General features: G+C 35.4%; 2 protein-coding genes across 2 annotated transcripts; one reads left to right on the top strand and one right to left on the bottom strand.

Annotated features, from left to right (window-relative positions):
* On the top strand, positions 8,414 to 16,050 carry LOC109718673 (mannosyl-oligosaccharide 1,2-alpha-mannosidase MNS1-like). The gene is made up of 14 exons (XM_020245014.1): positions 8,414 to 8,750; positions 9,077 to 9,124; positions 9,626 to 9,808; positions 10,799 to 10,911; positions 11,127 to 11,192; positions 11,721 to 11,892; positions 12,320 to 12,409; positions 13,602 to 13,726; positions 13,891 to 13,956; positions 14,136 to 14,244; positions 14,355 to 14,453; positions 14,565 to 14,645; positions 14,732 to 14,902; positions 15,481 to 16,050. Exons 1-14 carry the CDS (start codon positions 8,574 to 8,576, stop codon positions 15,736 to 15,738), a joined length of 1,758 nt encoding a protein of 585 aa, XP_020100603.1. The 5' UTR covers positions 8,414 to 8,573; the 3' UTR covers positions 15,739 to 16,050.
* Positions 16,913 to 20,488, bottom strand: LOC109717899 (60S ribosomal protein L7-4-like). Its single transcript, XM_020243851.1, has 7 exons — positions 20,363 to 20,488; positions 18,949 to 19,140; positions 18,333 to 18,430; positions 18,122 to 18,179; positions 17,964 to 18,043; positions 17,769 to 17,871; positions 16,913 to 17,344 (listed from the first exon to the last, which is right to left on the bottom strand). Exons 2-7 carry the CDS (start codon positions 19,129 to 19,131, stop codon positions 17,129 to 17,131), a joined length of 738 nt encoding a protein of 245 aa, XP_020099440.1. The 5' UTR covers positions 19,132 to 19,140; positions 20,363 to 20,488; the 3' UTR covers positions 16,913 to 17,128.

The raw sequence follows: 20,769 nt of genomic DNA, 5'->3' as shown, positions 1-20,769 counted from the left end.
GTTTATCGAATATTCACTTTAGTACCCTTTAGTTTTAATTTTGTCACTGATTTAACGAAAAAAATTAGTGAAATAGATAATAAAAAGATAAAAATGAAACCACAAGATATTAAATTGATACACTTTAAATCGCAGGGTATTAAAGTGAGAAAGTGTGAAACCACAAAGGTGATATTTGAAGTTTTTCCTAAAAATTATTAAACACTTCATTGAAGATGACTGCTGTTAATTAGAAGTAAAAATAGAAACAAAGCCAATTGAAAATTAATGGAGTGCTTGGTCTAGCTTTTGAAAAAGTAATTTCTCAAAAATTGATCTTGATTTGGAGAATTAATTTTTGTTGAAAGCTATAGAACGTTTAACTTAGTTTAGCATTTTGAGATTTAAAATTTAAAATGTAATATCTAAATTAAAATTTTTGAAATTAAAAATTTATAATTTATAATTTGAAATAATAAATTTAAAATTTATTTGAAATCAAAATTTAAATAAAAGTTCAAAATCAGAATTAGATTTCAAGAAGCAGGTGTTATCTGTTTCCGATTTTAGGCCTCTAAAATCAAAAAATTGATTCTAAGAATCATATTTAGATTTTAAAAATATGATTGAAAAATACTCTATTGAAGGAAAAATTACTTTTGGCTCTAAAATTTCTTCCTAGAATCTAGGCCAGACACCCTCAAAACCAGCAAAATACTGATCATAATTTTGTCTTTTGACCTAAAATAAGAGATAAGGATAGATGGATAAAAATAATTAGGGTTTCAATATGAAGATGCTTACACTCTCAAGAGGGTCAAACAAGACAAAATGTTGATTGTGATAATATGATAGCAAAGTAGAATGGGAGAGAGAGAGAGAGAGAGAGANGGGGGGGCGCATGTGTGAAATAATGAAGAGGGTGGTGATGAGGAGATTTGGAGAAGTTTCTAGTAGTGTGGAAATTGTGTTACTTTGATGTAGATGTGGAGTTAGAGGACAAATACTTTTAATTTCAATCTGTTGGTAAAAAATTCAAAATCTCTAAATATTATTTAATTTCATAATTATTCTCATTTATTGTCTTTTACTATGTTAATTAATTGGATGGATTAAATTTAATTTATTCCTCCTTTATTTCACATTAAAGCTTGAATTAAATGAAATTAATTAATGGAGTAGAATGTTGGGGGTCTCCAACATTCTGTTTCACACACTTTTTATACTGCCTCTTGCATTGTTCATGTAATATGGACATTGGAGAGAGAGAAGAAAAAAGAGAAAGAAATATTTTTAATTTCTATTCTATTCAATTTCTTAATCCTTTTTGTCATCGGGTGTTGAAAGAGTTTTCGTCAACCTCCTTCACGATCGTGCTCGCAGGAGGAAGAATTTGGATCGTACCTTGGGGTGTTATTTCCGATTAATCCCACACGTAAGGACGGGAATACGCCTTAGGGCAATACCTCGCACGCTTCCGGATCAATTAAGTATTTATTTGGATTTAGCGATCATCTGTAAGTTGATTTATTTATTTTCTTAATAAAAATTAGTTAGATCTTTAATCACAATCAGATTTCTGTGCGGTATTTGTTCTAACACAATCTTATAAAGACAAATAATTAATTTTCAAACTTTTTTATTTGGGTTATTTCAAAATTATTGAAATAACATAAGTACTCCAAATAGATTTTGAGTTAATCCAATATGAATGTTGGTTTATTCTAAATTATTTTAAAATTTTAAATTAGGTGAAAACATATAGAACTTAACTTTGAGCCAATTAGTGACTCTTTAAGTTCAAATTTTAAATTCGTCATTTATCTTTTAAGGATTTAGTTAGTACATTTTATACAATTTATAAAATTACAAATTCATTAAACTAAGTAATTAACTTAAATTTTATATTTGAAAAGCTATCTAATTACTTAAATCAAATAAATTGAAAGGTTGAATAGTAAAATCAAACTATAGTTTAGATAAATTTTATACATTTTTTCCTTTACATTATTATATGTCATCTCCTTTTCTTTTCTCTCTTGGATCTTTTGCTATCAGGAAGGAGATAAGTGAGAAATAAGTGTAATTTTGCTCTTTACTTTTCCTTTTTTGTCCTTTTCTATTTATCACAAAGCAGTAAGAGAAAGAGAGCTAAGATAGATGAGAGTAAAATCTAGACAAAGAGCTTGTTCAAAGAAAGAATCTTATTTTATTCTTTTGAGTTGTCTCTCTATTTCTAATGCTGAAGACTCGCAAAGAATCTATAGTATATAATATCAGGGGTATAAACCATCTCAGACTTTGAAACATATACTCAAAAGTTCAAACCTCTGACCTCCTAAACATATAACATCTCCTTGCAATTTTGCTTCTCTTCTTCTCTTTGTTCTATTATTTTTTTACTTCCTTTTATCCTCAATCTCAAAGAGAGAGAGAGAGCTTGTTCAAAGAAAGAATTTTATTTTATTTTATTCTTTTGAGTTGTCTCTCTGAAGATCCGTAAAAAATATATAGTATATAATATCAAGGGCTCAAACCCTCAGATTTTGAAATATATACTCGAAAGTTCAAACTTCTGACCTCCTAAACATGCAACATCTCCTTGGAATTTTGCTTTTCTTCTTCTCTTTGTTCTATTATTATTTTACTTCCTTTTATCCTCAATCTCAAAGAGAGAGAGAGAGAGCTTGTTCAAAAAAAGAATTTTATTTTATTTTATTCTTTTGAGTTGTCTCTCTGAAGATCCGTAAAAAATATATAGTATATAATATCAAGGGCTCAAACCCTCAAATTTTGAAATATATACTCGAAAGTTCAAACCTCTGACCTCCTAAACATGCATCATCTCCTTGGAATTTTGCTTTTCTTCTTCTCTTTGTTCTATTATTTTTTTTTTTCCTTTTATCCACAATCTCTTTACAGAGAGAGAGAGCTTGTTAAAAAAAAAAAAAAATTATTTTATTTTATTCTTTTGAGTTGTCTCTCTGAAGATCCGTAAAAAATCTATAGTATATAATATCAAGGGCTCAAACTCTCAGATTTTGAAATATATACTCGAAAGTTCAAACCTCTGACCTCCTAAACATGCAATATCTTTTTGGAATTTTGCTTTTCTTCTTCTCTTTGTTCTATTATTTTTTTTTTTCCTTTTATCCTCAATCTCTTTAGAGAGAGAGAGAGAGAGAGAGAGAGAGATGCATGTTGATGTAGTAATGTGCCTTCTGAGCTGGTTACTCAGCTAAAAAGATGCTGACATGTAGTAGAGAGGAGGAGCAAATAAACAAAACAAGCATGATGAATTAATAAAATATTAAATAACTAAAATCCAAGGGATCACCTGAAACTATTTGTTGTCTTCATCACATAATGATCAATAACCCCAATTCCATCTAAAAATTTGCCTATCAATAGATCCAATATGCACATGGCCTTTAAATCTAAATTCTTAGACTTGTCGACGAATTTCCTTTAATTCAAAGACAGGAACTTCCGCAGAAATATTTTCTGAATAAGATTATGCATGCTCGAATTTGAAATCAGAAAGATAAATAATGGTACGTAATTGGACGGTAACAGCGACATTATCACAATATTCACATAAATCACATAACAATTTATTCCACACAATATTCGTAATCAATTATTTTAATCTAAATTACACTCTAATTTGCCTATGGAAGTGGGCATAGCATTATTTATCGATGAATTTCCTTTAATTCAAAGGCAGGAACTTCCGCAGAAATTTTTCTGAATAAGATTATGCATGCTCGAATTTGAAATCAGAAGGATAAATAATGATATGTCTATTTTAGAGAGTAAATGGTAGTTTTTAGAGAGTAAATGGTAGTAAAACTGAACGGTAACAGCTACATCATCACAATATTCACATAAATCACATAACAATTTATTCTACACAATATTCGTAATCAATTATTTTAATCTAAATTATACTCTAATTTGCCTATGGAAGTGGGCATAGCATTATTTATCGATGAATTTTTTTTTAATTCAAAGGCAGGAACTTCCGCAGAAATTTTTCTGAATAAGATTATGCATGCTCGAATTTGAAATCAGAAGGATAAATAATGACATGTCTATTTTAGAGAGTAAATGGTAGTAAAACTGGACGGTAATAGCTACATCATCACAATATTCACATAAATCACATAACAATTTATTTCACACAATATTCGTAATCAATTATGTTAATCTAAATTATACTCTAATTTGCCTATGGAAGTGGGTATAGCATTATTTATCGATGAATTTCCTTTAATTCAAAGGCAGGAACTTCCGCAAAAATTTTTCTGAATGAGATTATGCATGCTGGAATTTGAAATCAGAAGGATAAATAATGATATATCTATTTTAGAGAGTAAATGGTAGTAAAACTAGACGGTAATAGCTACATCATCAGAATATTCACATAAATCACATAATAATTTATTCCACACAATATTCGTAATCAATTATTTTAATCTAAATTATACTCTAATTTGCCTATGGAAGTGGGCATAGCATTATTTATCGATGAATTTCCTTTAATTCAAAGGCAGGAACTTCCGCAGAAATTTTTCTGAATAAGANAAAAAAAAAAAAAAGCTCCAGCAGGAGGAAGAAGAAGAAGAAAAAGAAAAAGAGAAAAAAAATTGCTCCTGCAGGAAGAAGAAGAAGAAAAGCCCGCCTGGCGGTGCTCCGGCCGTCGCTTTTTTTTTTGGCGAAAAAAAAAAAGAACGAGAGAACGAAGAGAAGAGAGAAAGAGGAAAGAGAAAAAGTAATAAGGGTATTTTGGTCAGTTTGCTGAAAAAGTGGACCGAATTTGCAAAAACGAAAAAGGTGGCCCGATTTTGCAAAAGCCCAAAATAAGTGGATTTTTTATGCAAATTGGCCAAAAAAAAACTAGCTTTTTTGAGATTTTTTTTTTAGATTTCATGAAAAATTATTTTTTTTATTTTCCAAATATAGATTTTATCCCTCAACATTAACTTATTTTAATAAAAAATTTTTAATTTATATCTAGCAAATAAAACTAGAATGGTAGAGATATTAAATTTTATAAATTTTTAATTTTGAGAATAAAACACCTTGAAAGTGACCATGTAGTTACTAATTTATTTAGCAAATGAAAATGGCTCTGTACTTTAGTGTTATTTTATTTACTAGGTGAAATAAATTTTTTTTCTCAAAGAAACTATTGTTTTATTATATTTTATCAATCTTTATATTGTGTTTTAAATTTGTTCTTTTTTTTTTTATCTTGTACTATTTTTCATAGATTTTACTAAACTAGTTCATTTTCTCGTTAATCTCTTCATTACAATTATTAATAAATATATTATTTTAGAAAAAAATTAATAACTTTATTAAGAGACACTAGTTAAATAGTAAAAAATTAAATAAAATGAATCACCATAATAGACTCATTAGATGCTTTTCTGAAGTTTTTTTCATAGCCAATTTGCATAAAAAATCCACTTATTTTGGGCTTTTGCAAAATCGGACCACCTTTTTTATTTTTGCAGATTCGGTCCGCTTTTTCAGCAAACTGACAAAAATACCCTTATTACTTTTTCTCTTTCTCTTTCTCTCTCCTCTTCGTTTTTCTCGTTCTTTTTTTTTTCTCGCCGAAAAAAGTAGAGAAGGCAGAGGCGGAGGCGGAAACGGTTCGCCTCGCCTCTCACCCTTATGCTCTCGCCCTCGCCCTCGCCCTTGCCCTCGTCCACACACCCCCACTTTCCTCGCCTCCGCCCCTGTCAAGGCCGCGCCGCGCCGTGACTTTTTTTTTTTTGCTTTTTTCTTTTCTTTTCTTTCTCCGACTCTCCTCGACCATCTCCGACGACGACATCTCTCTCGCCCTTCTCCGCCCTTCTCGTCTCTCCCTCTCCTTCCTTCTCTGCCGCCTCCGACGACGATGCATCTTCGCCGGCGCCGACACCGACACCGTGGAGGTCACTGCCGCTCTGCAGCCTCGGAGCGGGAGAGTCCGTAGTGGCATCGTCACCGGCGCCGTGGCTGTTGACAAAGAGGGTGACAAAAAAAAATTATAGAAGAAAGAGAAAAAAAAAGATAAAAAATTATATAAAAAAAGGATGAATATGAAATTGCATCGTTAACTGCAAAAAAAATTACAAGTTGCACTGCTTAAGATGTAAACTGCAGCTTTAAAATGAAAATTATACTCTTTGGGAGATATTTACACTGTTTTTCTTCTTATTGCACTCTTTCAGATGTAAACTGCATCCATTAAGATGAAAGTTACACTCTTTAAACGAAAGTTGCACTGTTTCTTCTCTTGTTACACTATTTCTCCTCTTCTTACACTGTTTCTTAAACTGCACCCATTTAAGAGATATTTATATTGTTTCTCCTCTTGTTGCACTGTGTTTTCTTTTGTTGCACTATTTCTCCTCTTGTTATACGGTTTTTCCTCTTAAAGGATGCAGTTTAAGATAAAAACAGTGTAACAAGAGGATAAATAATGCAATAAGAGGAGAAACAGTGCAACAAGAGCAAAAACAGTATAAATATCTTTTAAAGGAGTGCAGTTTAAGATAAAAAATAGTGTAACAAGAGAAGAAATGGTGCAACAAGAAAAGAAACAGTGCAACTTTCGTTTAAAGAGTGTAATTTTTATCTTAATGGATACAGTTTAGATCTGAAAGAGTGCAATAAGAGGAGAAACAATATAAATATCTTCCAAAGAGTGTAATTTTCATTTAAAGAGTGTAATTTTTATCTTAAAGCTGCAGTTTACATCTTAAGTAGTCCAACTTAGTGATTTTTTTTACAGTTAACGATGCAATTTTATCTTCATCCTTATTTTTCTATAATTTTGTATCTTTATTTTTTTTTGTTGCTTCTTTTATATTTTTTTTGTCGCCTATCTCTGTCAATGGCCACGGCGCAGGCAACGACGCCGCTAAGGACCCCCGGCTCCGAGGCAGCAGCGCCGCAGTGACCTTCAAGGTGTCGACGTCGGCGCCAGCGAAGTTGCATCGCCGTCGAAGGCGGAGAGGAGGGAAAGGGAGGGACGAGAAGTGCGGGGAAGGGCGAGAGAGACGTCGTCGTCGGAGACGGTGGAGGAGAGTCGGAGAAGAAAAGAAAAGAAAAAGCAAAAAAAAAAAAAAGTTGCGGCGCGGCGTCGGCGGGATCGGAGGCGAGGAAGGTAGGGGATGCGTGGGCGAGGGCAAGGGTGAGGGCGAGAGCATGAGGGTAAGAGGTGAGGCGGACCGTTTCCGCTTTCGCCTTTGCCTTCGCTACTTTTTTCGGCGAGAGAAAAAAAGAAAGAACCAGAGAAACGAAGAGGAGAGAGAAAGAGGAGAGAGAAAAAGTAACAATGGTATTTTGGTCAGTTTGCTGAAAATTCGGACCGAATCTGCAAAATGAAAAAGGTGGTCCGGTTTTGCAAAAGCCCAAAATAAGTGGATTTTTTATGCAAATTGGCCTTTTTTTCATAACTTTTTATTAGTTTTATGTATTTTGTTATTTTTTGTGTCAAAACAAGTTAAATATATACTCCGTCACGTTTAACTAGTAATTTTTAATAATTTTTAGAAAAAAACTTCAGATATAACTCATGTGGTTTCACACTTTCACACTTTCGTATCCTATGATTTAAAGTATATCAATTTAGTGCCCTATAGTTTTATTTTTATTTTTCTATTATCGATTCTCTAATTTTTTTCGTTAAATCAGTGACAAAGTTAAAATTAAAGGGTACTAAAGTGAATATTCGATAAACCTAGATGGAGTATCTGAAGTTTTTTTTGTATATAATTTAACGAAATATTAACGAAAAAGCTGACGAAAAGATAAAAGTGAAACTACAGGATACTAGCTTGATACACTTTAAACCACAGAATACTAAAGTGAAAGTGCGAAACTACAGGGATGATATTTAAAGTTTATTCTAATTTTATTTTAAAATCATAAGCTTATTGCTTAACTCGGGTCCACGGAGCTTCTCCGACACCACACTCATTTGTTAGGATGTCAACCGGTCAGATTCGGATTAGTTTTTAAAAATTCGCATCCGAATTCGACTGTTATATCTGAAACTGAACTTGCACCCGAAGCCATTGAGTTTTAAAAATCAATAACAAAAACTAACCTCGAGAAAACAAAAAAAAATGAAACTCGAAACCGAGCCCAAAAATCTAAATCCGAATGTAATCATTTCTCTTTGCCGAATTTCAAAATTATATCATAATTAAATCTAAAGTATTAAAATATAAATCCAAACCGAATTTAAATCTCTCGGATTATTATTTTTTATACTCATAATTAAAATTATATTTGTCCATATCAATCAAATTTGAATAGTTTGTATTCCGATTCGAATAAAATTTTGAATTAAAATTTTGGGTATAATTAATGTTGACTTTTCTACTCCTTATAACCCAGAGAGTCCGCAGAGAAATATTCTATGCGGACGCTCGCATACGAACATCCTCCTTTTTAAACCCGTGGGGACTCCGACGACGACGACGACGACGAAGGCGACGACTCCCTCGAAAACCTTTTCCTCTCGCGCGGCGGAGGAGACGATTCTAGGGTTAGGGTTTCTACGGCGCCATAGGAGGAGGGAGGAGGAGATGATGCGGAGCAGGTCGTCGTCGTCGTCGTCGTCGTCGTCGTCGTGGGGGCCGTGGCGGGTCCTCCACCCGGCGTACTACCTGAAGCGGCCGCGGCGCTTGGGGATCCTCTTCGTCGTCTTCGTCCTCGCCTACTTCGCCTTCTGGGATCGGCAAACCCTAGTTCGGGAGCACGAGGTGAGGCCCGATCTGATTGGATCTTTGCTCGCCACTGCTTGTGGATTCGTCTCCGATCTACTTAGTTCTTGGTGTGATTAGGGTTTCTAGGAGTGGTGGATCCGTTTGATTACAGTGTGAATTGTTAATGGAAATCGAAAAGATCGCGCTTTTATTGGTAGATTTTTGTGACCTTGTTGTGATTCTTGTGAAGCGCGCGTGGTTATGTAATTTCCATTTACTTTTCAATGTCCACTGTTTTTTAATTATTCTTTTTGGGTAAACTACTAAATTTGAAGGGGAAATTATGCTTAAAGAAACTAAGAATTTTATTAATGTGATTGTAGGCTGAGATCTCAAAATTGAAGGAAGAGTTGAATCGACTACAAGATCAGGTATCCTCAATTTCCCAATCAATTTTTTTGTTGTTTTCCTTGCTTTATATTGTATTACACTGGTGATTATTAAAGATAAAAATGTGTGTGGAGACCTCTTCAACCATAAGACAATTTGAAATTGGCCCCTTTTAACTATTTTTATTTTGATCGATTTTCATCAATTAAATCAGTGATTTTGTCAAATTTATCTGTGATTTTGTTAAATTGAAGATACTTTTTTCAATTGATGGAGCTGTGAATTTCGCTAACTGTTAACGGGTACTAGCGAACAGAGCCATTAATTCCCTGTTAAATTCTGGAAATTAACTCAAATACAAAATAGTAAAAAGTTGAGGGTCTCAATCAAAATAATAATAATTGAAGGGTATAGCTGAGGCGGTCCCCCTGTGCAGTTTTTCCGTTGGCTAGACATGATTTTTTTTTTTTGGTAAATTTATTTATTTTTTGGCATAATGATGGGTTAGCTTCCTGTTCTGAAACTTTGTTGTTTTGCTGTAGTTGAGGAAAGCAGAGGATCGTTCGGTGAAACCAGACGAACACTTCACTAGTGATAAAATGATCGACAAAAGTATCGTCAAAATTGATTCCATTAACAATGAAAGGAGAGAGAAAGTCAAAGAAGCAATGCTTCATGCCTGGAATTCTTATGAGAAATATGCTTGGGGACAAGATGAGCTTCAGGTTTGTTATAAGATGGCAAATCTTCTTTATAAATCTTTTTCTTAATTCTTTTGATCGGATAAATTGCACCGAAGGGTCCTCAATATTTTAGCGTAGTTTCTGTTTGGCCTACATCCTTCCAGTTGTTACAGTTTCATTCCTAATATTGTATTCTAAAGCAACCCTTCAGTTGACTTCCTTCATGAAATTGGACATTTGCCACCTAAATTGCCATATAGACGATTTCTAGACTTCCATATGGCAATTGCATAGGCATTTCCATCAATTTTTACGAGGGAACTTAACGAAAAAGGGAAGATTGCAATAAAGAGGCTATAGGTAGCTAACATCTCCACCTACATTGCTGGTTTAACTGCATACAAGCCCAAAAATTTGGTTTGGCACATTGTAGTTGCTTCCAGGTGCCGCAAATCAGATCTATAGATAAAGGGCCAACTGCTGCATCTTGGCCTACACCCAAATTGTGTGCAAGCCAGAACGCACCAATTGGGGAGTATTCGACAGTAGGCGTAGTCTCACTCGTCCGCCTACTTCTCAAATAAAAGCGACTACTTGCTATGCACTCGGTGTAGTCTTACCACCCTACATTTAATAATCAGGATCTGTTGAGGCTAATAGCTATGCACCAGGTGTAGTCTCACGAACCTACATTTAATAATCAGGAAATGTTAATGCATCTTCCAGCTGCATGCAACCTAATAGAAAACCTATCCTTGCAGCACTCTCAGTTGCATTCAGCCAAGCAGAATAGGTGTAGTTGTAATTATTGCATGTCCAGCAAACAGAGATCTCTAATCATATACACATTTACTGCTGCTAACCAAACGGCACCAAAATACAAAGGTGAAGAACCCAATTGTACAATTGAAAGGTTAGCAACCAAACAAAACCTCCTAACAATCTAGGGTCTGGAAGACCCCTGTTGCAATTTACCCTTTTTACATCCTACCAGGCATTAGCGCTTATGTGATTTCTTTGTTTGATGAACAGCCACAATCAAAGAATGGTGTCAATAGTTTTGGTGGTCTTGGAGCAACCCTTGTGGACTCTCTGGATACACTCTACATAATGGGCCTGGAAGATGAGTTTCAAAAAGCTAGAGAGTGAGTCATATTCTTTTTCATATTAATTTAGTAGTTTGGTGCCAAAAATTCTCCATTTGAGTGCTACCCATGAAATTTTATATGGTTTTCTAGACATGATTATATAGTCTAGTTATTATACTTTTGAATGGAGAAGCCATTTTGCCATCCCACATCGAGACTCTCAGCACACAATTTTGATAACTGTCTAACTTCCATTCTCTGCTTGAATGCAGGTGGGTTGCGAACACGTTAGATTTCAACAAGGATTATGAAGCAAGTGTTTTTGAGACAACCATCAGGTTGCTTTATAAGGTTTAATCTTTTGGATTCTTTATCTTCGTTTCTAGGTACTTAGGTATGGATTATTGGTTATATTGGGTAAGGTTTCTCCGAATGTAGGACTACAGGTTACAGTTAATTCTACTTTTCTATTTAGGTAATAACATATAAACCTTATCTGAAATATAACACGTTTTAAGATGGGTACCTAAATGGCAAAAATTTTGATTTTAGTAAAAACCTTAGAGCTTGTTCGGTTTCAGAACATTTACATGTCAATTTCTGTGAATATTTAATAATTTTTATCCACGATGATGAGACTATCCCATCAAGTAACGAATATTCATTAGCTTACAGAATATTTTGTTACAAAGTTAAACGCCATGAAGTTGTGACGGAGAGGCACTTAAATTAGACATATTGTAAGGTTCTAACTAAACACAAAATTTTAAAGTTTGGGTGCCATTAGAAAATGTGCTTTAATATATGTACAGTCTGTATGTTTTTTTATGCTACTGATCCTAAATGTTTGGTTTTTCCTCATTCAGGGTCGTTGGTGGACTTCTAAGTGCATATGATCTCTCTGGCGATGGTGTATTTCTAGAGAAGGCTAAAGACATCGCTGATAGATTGCTACCAGCATGGGATACATCATCAGGCATACCCTACAACAGAATTAACTTGGCTCGTGGCCAAGCTCATAATCCCGGATGGACCAGAGTATGTTATCAATGCCTTTTCTCTTATTATCTTATGCTTGGTTTCATTTGTCATGCAATAACATATTCTTTTGATCATTGCCTTTGTTTCTATTCAATTTTGAGTGACCTACTGGGAAGAGTTTAAACAATGTAAAATGATGGCAACTTTCGATTTAGAGATTTATCCTCATTTCTATGCGTGGTCATACCGAAGTGTCAAATAATGTTGACATTCCTGGACAATCAATGCTTGATAATTTGATTGAAAATGTACCTCTTGGCATGTAATTTCTTATCATATTAATTTCACTGTTCTTATTATGACTGGAGTAGTTCCCCTTCAAGCATGATATTCTTTGAGCATTGCATTTTAATATCACCGTATAATCCCGTTACTCCTTATTCACTGGTCACATCCTCCTTCACATGCTTTTGCCTTTTTCCAGGGAGATAGTATCCTGGCTGACTCAGGTACTGAGCAACTTGAATTCATTGCTTTATCGCAGAGGACGGGTGATCCTAAATACCAGCAGAAGGTTCTTTTTTTTCTTCTTTTACTGGTTTGGCACAGTTTTAGATTTATTTGTCAGAGGCTCCTGTTGTGGGTGCATGAATGCTTGTCTAACTCTACTTTGGTTTTATGGTTATTAATGTACCTAATGCTTTTTCTTTCTAAGAACCATCAATGTTTTCTGTTATTTGGTGTGAACTTGAGAGTTCAAAACTATTGACCTACTGATCTGGAGTGCGCCTAAGGATGATGATGTTCTAGGTTAGTTTATATATCTAATTTAGTATATTTAATGGCCAGAGGATCTGAAGTGTCCTATCCAACTGGGTATAGGAATAAGTTTTTTTTGGCTGAGAGAAATGTGTTTAAATTGTTAGGTTGATGCACTGAGGTTGCGATATCTCAAGTTAGGGGTTGTGGCTATTTCCTTGGTTGCCCTCTGCTTTCCCTTCCACTTGGATTGTAGGCTGGAAAAACTCATTTAATTGGTCGGTTGGCAAGTGATGGGCCAGGCAATGGTTACTTAATATTAAATAGAATAAGTTAATCAATATATCTACTTGACATTTTGATATTTGAATACATAGATGGGGCTGGGACAGGCTGGTAACAGTTGTGGTGGATTCCTCTTTCAAGGTCTAACACTGTATTCTGAAGTAAAAAATCAATATAACTATTATTTACTGGAAAGTAGAATTGCCTTGACATCACTTGAGCTATAATACACATTCTATAATGGATACTTGAACATAAAAGCTTTGGTTTCTATACAACACCTTCATTATTTCTGATTTCCCTGCCTTTCTAGCGGACTCTGATTACAGTTTCTGTAGAACAAGAACTCTTAGAATATTCCACCCAGTAGCATTCATAAATAATGTAACAACAAATACCATTAAGCTTTGACAAAGATGTAGTGAGATACGAAATGGTGAAAGATCAGGTACTGAGATCAGAACTTCTAATATTCAAGAAGCCATTTCAAAATGCACTATAAATCTGGTTGTGTCTGTACTATTCTATGTTATTGGTTAATGCATTTAGCAAGCTCTATTAGGTGCCTTACAAATTGTGTAAAATTGGAAATAGCACAAATTTGCAAGTGTAATGATGTGATACATTCCTATGTTATAGCGACTTGTGAGTCGCTATATTTTCAGTAAGATCTCATTCTCCTTTTTGTTTATTGTAAGAAGCTATTATACTGTCATTTTCAGGCGGAAAATGTCATCAGACAGCTTCAGAAAACATTTCCGAATGATGGTTTGCTTCCTATATATATAAATCCTCACTCAGGATCTTCATCGTATTCGACCATCACATTTGGTGCCATGGGCGACAGGTAATACCACTTCTCCTTATTTTAATCATGACCTAGTTCTTTTTTACATTAATTCTTACTCATCTGGATCATTCTTTTCTTGGCTTTATTATTTGGCTTGTACTTTGATGCTTTAATGCTTTCAATGCCAAACTCTGAAATCTGAGCATGTAAATATATTGCAGTTTCTATGAATATTTACTCAAAGCCTGGATACAAGGGAACAAAACTGAACCTGTGAAGCATTACAGGTTTGAGGCTTCTTTTTTTTTTTTTGGTTTAATTTTTCAGTATTTGAAATTTATATTCAATTGTGGTGTCTCTTTTATCTCCAGTTTTTTTTAAAGCACTTTATATGTTACCGATATTTCGTCTTTACAGTGGCTAATAAACCAAATACTGAGCTAATTAGACAACTTCATTAATACAGAAAAATGTGGGAAACATCAATGGAGGGTCTATTGAGCTTAGTTAGAAGAACTACTCCATCTTCTTTCACGTACATTTGTGAAAAGAACGGTGTTTCTGTGTCTGATAAGGTAATTTGTCTCTCTTTTATCAGTGGCAATTTCATAGTTCTTGTGAACTTTTATGCTCAATACTTCATTATTTTCATGAAGTATATAGCTTTAATTTTTAATGCTTGTAGATGGATGAGCTTGCGTGCTTTGTTCCTGGAATGCTGGCTTTAGGATCTTTCGGTTATGGTTCTGAAAAAGGAGAGAAAATTTTATCACTCGCAGAAGAGGTATAGATTTCAGAAGATTATTTCCATTTTTTTTAAAAAAAATTAAGTAATATATAGGACAAAGTTAAAACATAATTTTTCTCTTTGGTTTTGGACTCTTTGCTTTTGCAGCTTGCTTGGACTTGTTATAATTTCTATCAATCTACTCCGACAAAATTAGCTGGAGAAAATTACTTTTTCCATTCTGGACAGGTTGCATATTTTTGTCTTTTGTAATAAATTTAGCTTCGAATGCGTCAAAAATATGGTTTAAACTAATTTTCAAATGCGTGTTACAGGACATGACGGTGGGCACATCGTGGAATATACTTAGACCAGAGACCGTCGAGTCGCTGATGTATCTCTATCGGCTTACTGGGAACAAAACATACCAAGAGTGGGGTTGGAACATATTCCAAGCATTTGAGAAGAACTCTCGGATCGAGTCGGGTTATGTTGGATTGAAGGATGTAAGTGCTTTTGTACCTAGAATTTTTTTTTTTATAGCTCTTGCATGCTATTTTAGAGTTAATTAGCTACATATTATTCTTCTACATAAGCATTAGTCGCTATGGGTGTATACCCACCAAATTATCGGTCCTTCCGAAACAGATCCCTGAACTTCCAAGTATTTGGATTTGAAACCCTTGACTAGTGTTGTTTGATTTCAAAAAAAATTTGGAGAATTTGATGATCTTTTGTTACTTTTTTGTCGTGGTATTTGCCAACTGACTGAAAATTTTGCTACTCCTTACTTTTTGCTTGTATCTATCAAATGTTGTTGGCGTCTTGCAGAATTTTTTTTAAATCAAACTACATTTTAGTTGTGCGTTCAAATCTAGAAAGTCAAATTCAAGGATCTATTTCGGGTTGTAGACGGTGAGTTTTTGCCTTGCCTTTTGAAACTCCATCAGTAGAAGCTCTAGTTTGAATCTTCTGCTCTTGCTGCAGCGGGAAGCTGTTGGAGAGAACATTAATGAAAAGCAATCCGAACTTTTGCGGGTATTTTGTCGTTTTAAGTTGATAGAACCTTTATTTTTCCCCTCAGGTCAACACAGGTGCAAAAGACAACATGATGCAGAGCTTCTTCCTCGCGGAGACTCTCAAGTATCTCTACCTCTTATTCTCCCCGCCGTCGCTAATCTCATTAGACGAGTGGGTCTTCAACACCGAAGCCCATCCGTTGAGAATCGTCCCTCGAAACGATAAAGCTGAAGCGGTTTCGAGGGGAGCGGATGCAAATCCAATAACTAAAGCTCCCGTCAGGCCATTCGGCAGAAAGCAAGGGAGATCTGAACACCATTAAACATCTTCTCACACATTATTCACATAGATTTTGGTATGTCTACAACTTTTTTCCATGCTATTATTAGTTGAATTAGATCATAGAAAACGGACTTCGACACGCATGTCGAAATGACGGTCTTTGATGGCCTTTTTTGTTTTTCACCCTCACTCTCTTTTTATTTAATCTGCTAGATCATATTAATAGGATGAAATGCCAATGCCATAGAATTAGCAGAACATCTTATTAATAGTTGTATCATTAGAAATTAAAGAGGAGATGCTTAACATTTTACGCTACTCTCTCAGTATCTTTATTTTATTTATTCAGATCTTCCAGTGGTCACAAATAATATATCATCATATTAGTTAGTAATTTTGTGGGTTTAGTAGTTTGCGGCCGTTTCTCTGTTATTAGCATTTTCTTTTCATCATCTGGGACTTGTTCTTTTCCTTGATATGTGGCCAGTCGCGCATTTACAGCAAAAAAGGATGGCATTTGTTTGTGTTAACCAGTGGAAAGATATAGTTCGATAAGATGTTGCGATGAAAACATGGGTGCGGCGAGGTTTCTTCTTGTTTATTTGTTAAAACCTACATTCATTCCAATTGCCAAGGTCTCTGTTTTTTGGTCTTTGTGGAGTTTTATTATGGTTACTAAGACCTTTCAATTGGTGCAGTATGATCTTTGTCAAGTTCCTTAGTGCTAGAATCTCAGTGATAGAATCTCAATTTGATTTGATTCCCCACCATCTACATGGCTATCTTTGTCAATTACAGTAGATCTAAGACTTGTTTGGCATTATGCGTAAACTTCTCCGGCGATAGTTTCCGCCGTCATTTTCACCACAATAATTTTATCGTACTCTCTGATTATAATTTATAGCAAGATGTGTATGGTGATAAAACCTACAGAAGATAAGATAATACCAAATTATGAAAATCAAAAAGCTTTGGGGAGCAAACTGCATCTTATCTGCGGTTCAATGAAGTTACCCCTGCCTACTCTGCAGGTGCAGTTTAATTTGACAAAGCAACAAAAGAAAGACGATGCAAAACAGCTACACGGCCGTAAAACTGGAAATAAGCAAAAATCCAATGTGAAGTTCATCCAAAGAAGATCTGAATTTTTCAAAACAAAAGTCGAAAAACTGAAAGCGAGCGAATTCTGCAAGAAATATTGAAATTGGAAACAATGAAATAAAATGCATATATAAATAGATGTAGCAGCAGAAGCATTCTGCGACCACAACATGTCCAATAGTTGATGCTAAAACAGCAAAATCGCAGATTGTTCATGTTCTCTACCTGCAAATGTAGCAAAGGTCTAATTCCAATTCCAAGATTAAATAAAAAAATAAAAAAAAAACCCCTCCCAAGAACAAGCACTAAAGATGCCACAGCAATCTGGATTAATTCATCCGCCTAATGAGCTCGTTGATGTAATCCTCGCGGTTTCCGGCGTCGCCGCCTTCGACGTAGTGATTCCTCTTCTTCTCCAACCCGCCCAACGGCGCCTTCAGCTTGAAGGGCCAAAGGAAGTTGTTCGCCTCCTTGAAGTGCGGCCCGACAGTCATGATTTCGTGAACGAGATCCTCGATGCAAATAATACCGTCCTTCCCCAAACCCTAGAAACCAAATGACAGAGAACAAATTCTAAAAAGAAGAACCTTTGTACACATATATATGTACGGAGACCTTCAAACTACAAGCCATTTTGAAATATGTCCATCAACTTTTTTTCTTCGTTTTTTTTTTTTTTCCTGGGAACAATTTTTGAGTTATTTCTGTTAATTTAAAATCTCCCGCTTGCTTTCCAGCTGACTACGTGGGTTATGTTACCAGTTAAAAACTGATAGAAAACAACGTTTGTTAATTTTGATGGCATCTCCAATTCAGCGGTAGGAGAAAACTTAAAACAAGCAAAAGGAGTTGCCAATAAAAAACAAGTTAGGGTCTGTTTCGACTCGGCAGGGGCAGTGTTTAAAGAAAGTTAAATTCACCAAGAAGAACAATAGAGATCGAGATTGAACATTATCCTAAATTTCATACCTGTTCGATGACGGAGTTGTCAGACAGAGGAACCCTTTGCTTGTTAAGTTTTCCATAGCCCCTCTTGTAAATCAACTCCCTAACACTCTTCAGGTTAGGGTATCTGAAACATTTTAAAACGAAATTATCACCAATCTGTTACTCGCAAATTGAACAACTTCATGTAATTTGAAACATAGCGTAGCAATTTCCTACCCATAAGTTACATAAGGCTCGACTCTTCGTAACATGTTCATTGTGGCCTTGTTGACTTTGAGGAAGACCCCGTTAAAGATCTGGAATTAGAGGTTTCGAAGCTAAATATATCGAACTCAATAGGTGAAGGAATGTAACTTTTGAGAACTTAGTTTTACCTGTCTCAGGCGTAATAGCTGCAAGATCTTTCTAGTCTTAGGGTGCATGGCATTGATACTACAATATTTAAAAGAAAAAAAAAAAACAAAGAATTTTTTTTTCAAGAACAAAACCAATTAAAGAATACTATTTACGGATAAAAATCCTGTTGTACAAAGCAACTGCAGGATAAACAATTCAAGATTACGAAAAGGCAAGACTGAAGTGTACCCTCTGATACGGACAATGAACAATAGCTTCGCCTCAGGGCAAACATAAAATCCACCCTTCAACCTCGCCTCTCGCTTCAAACGGATCAATTCCTTCTCCTACAAAGATGAACACATTTCCCAATTGACATATATATACAATTTCGAACAACCAATGGAAGAGCGACCGAAAAAGGGGGAAAATAATTTGGATACCGTAAACCTATGCAATGATAACAAAATAAATATGACTTTGATAGAGTATTGTAAGCAAGGAAGGCATTAAAAGTTCAAAGAAGTCTACTACGTGAACACTAACAGAATTCAATGCACCTGATCTGTACATAACAATTCTTGCATTGCTAATATCAATACCCAAAAATACACGCACCAATGATGTAAAAATACTAATGTGAGTGAAGCAATCTATGCAAGATAAAATAAAATCACAAGTTCAACATTAAAAATTTATGCAGGAATTACATTAAGATACTATTTTTGAGGCCAAATCTATGCAAGATTGCATGAAAATTTTATTATGATATCATGATATCTATGCCATGATGGCGTCAACATACGATTTCGAGACCAGAAATCTATACAATGATGGGTTCAAAAGAAATGGTTGGTCTCAGTACCTGGGATTCATACTCCTTCGCGTATTGCTGCGCTCTGCTGAAAATAAGCTTCCGCTTCTCCCCCTCTGCCTTCTTCTTTGTGTCAAGCGCCTCCTTCTTCGCCAGAGCCCATTGCTCCTCCCTCTTCCTCTTCTTCAGCACCGACTCCGGGATCACTGCCGGTTTTGCTTCCTCTGTCGCCATCTCCCCCTCCTAGAATCAAGATTAAATACTCATAAATGACCCCATCAAATCTCTTATCTTTTCGAAACCCTAACAAAGACCTACAGGTATTCAAATTAAATAGAGACAAGGAAATATGGCAAAGGCTTTCTCCGTCGCCATCTCTCCCTCTTGCGCAAAAACATAGAACGGTAACAATCCTAGAATGCAATCCCAACCTTATATCACATTATGAAAACCCTAAATTAAGATGTAATTGATTCAAACTACATGAGAGAGAGAGGAGATCGAAACTAGATGGAATGGGAGAGTTTTACGGTTTGGGTTTTCTTACTTATTTTGAAGTGTTCTTCAAAGTCAGACCAACAACAACCTGATAAGCAATCCCCAACCTCAAATCAAACTCCTAAAACCCTAAATTACAATCAAGTAGATTCTAAATATAGTACAGCAAGACAAAAGACAAGGAATACTAGAGAGATGGAAAACTATATCGAATTGGGAGATAAAGGATTAGGGTTCTCACTCCTTGAGGGCTCAAATCGACAAAAACCGATCCCCAAACATCAAATCACAACTCCTAAAACCCTAAATTAAGATTAATAAGCACGAAAACCATATAGAGTTTGGATATTATAGATTACTGGAGACTAAGGTTTTTACTCCATGAGAGCTCAAATCAACAGCAACCAATCCCAAAACCCTCAAATCAAACTCCTAAACCCTAGATTACGATCTAACAGATTCAACAACGAAAACTTGATAGAATGAAAGAGAGTATTAGGGTAAGGGGTTTCTCACTAGTTTTGAACTGTAATTCAGAATTCAAATCAACAAGAACCCTAACAGGCGATCCAGAAGCTCAAATCAAACTCCTAAAATCCCTATATTATGATCTAACAGATTCGACGATCAAAACTTGACAGAATGAGAGAGGGTATTAGGGTTAGCGTCTTCTTACAAGTTATGAGCTGTTCTTCAGAATTCAAATCAACAGAAGCCCAACTCAGCAATCCACAACCTCAAATTCAAACACCCAAAAACCTAGATGACGATCTAGTCGATTCAAAGACGAATACTTGATAGATTTGGACTGTTCTTCAGAATTCAAATCGACAGAAGCCCAAATAAGCGATCCACACCCTCAAATCCAAACCCCCCACAAACCCTAGATTACGATCTGATCGACTCAAAGGCCAAAACTTGACAGAATGCGAGAGTAGATCAGGGATAGGATTAGGGTTTTGCTTACTCGTTTCGGAGCGTTCGCGCGGGCTCGGATCGAAGAGGAGGAGACGAGGGAGAGAGAGAGAGAGAGAGAGAGAGTCGGCGACGAAGCTTATAAAGGGTTTGGGGTCTCGACATTTTTAGGGTTTCCGTACGCGAGAGAGAGAGAGAGAGGGGGATGTTGCGGATCCAACGGTCGGTATGCTTTAGGATACTGTGCGGGAGGAATCTGGACCGTTTGATGAGATCGTGGAGTATGAACGGCTGGTGATGCATTGATTGAAGGTGGAGATCATGTTAATATTAATATGGACGGTTGTGATCACGTCATCTACAACTACAACACCTTTGCAAATGATAAATGAGCGCGACAAACTCGTGAGTTATGCGAACTCGACTTCGCCCCCCATCCCACCGAAGTGGAAAAGGCGA

The sequence above is a fragment of the Ananas comosus genome, linkage group 12 (assembly GCF_001540865.1).
Source record: "Ananas comosus cultivar F153 linkage group 12, ASM154086v1, whole genome shotgun sequence".
NCBI classification, from domain to species: domain Eukaryota; kingdom Viridiplantae; phylum Streptophyta; class Magnoliopsida; order Poales; family Bromeliaceae; genus Ananas; species Ananas comosus.
This window is presented reverse-complemented; position numbering and strand designations above follow the sequence as displayed.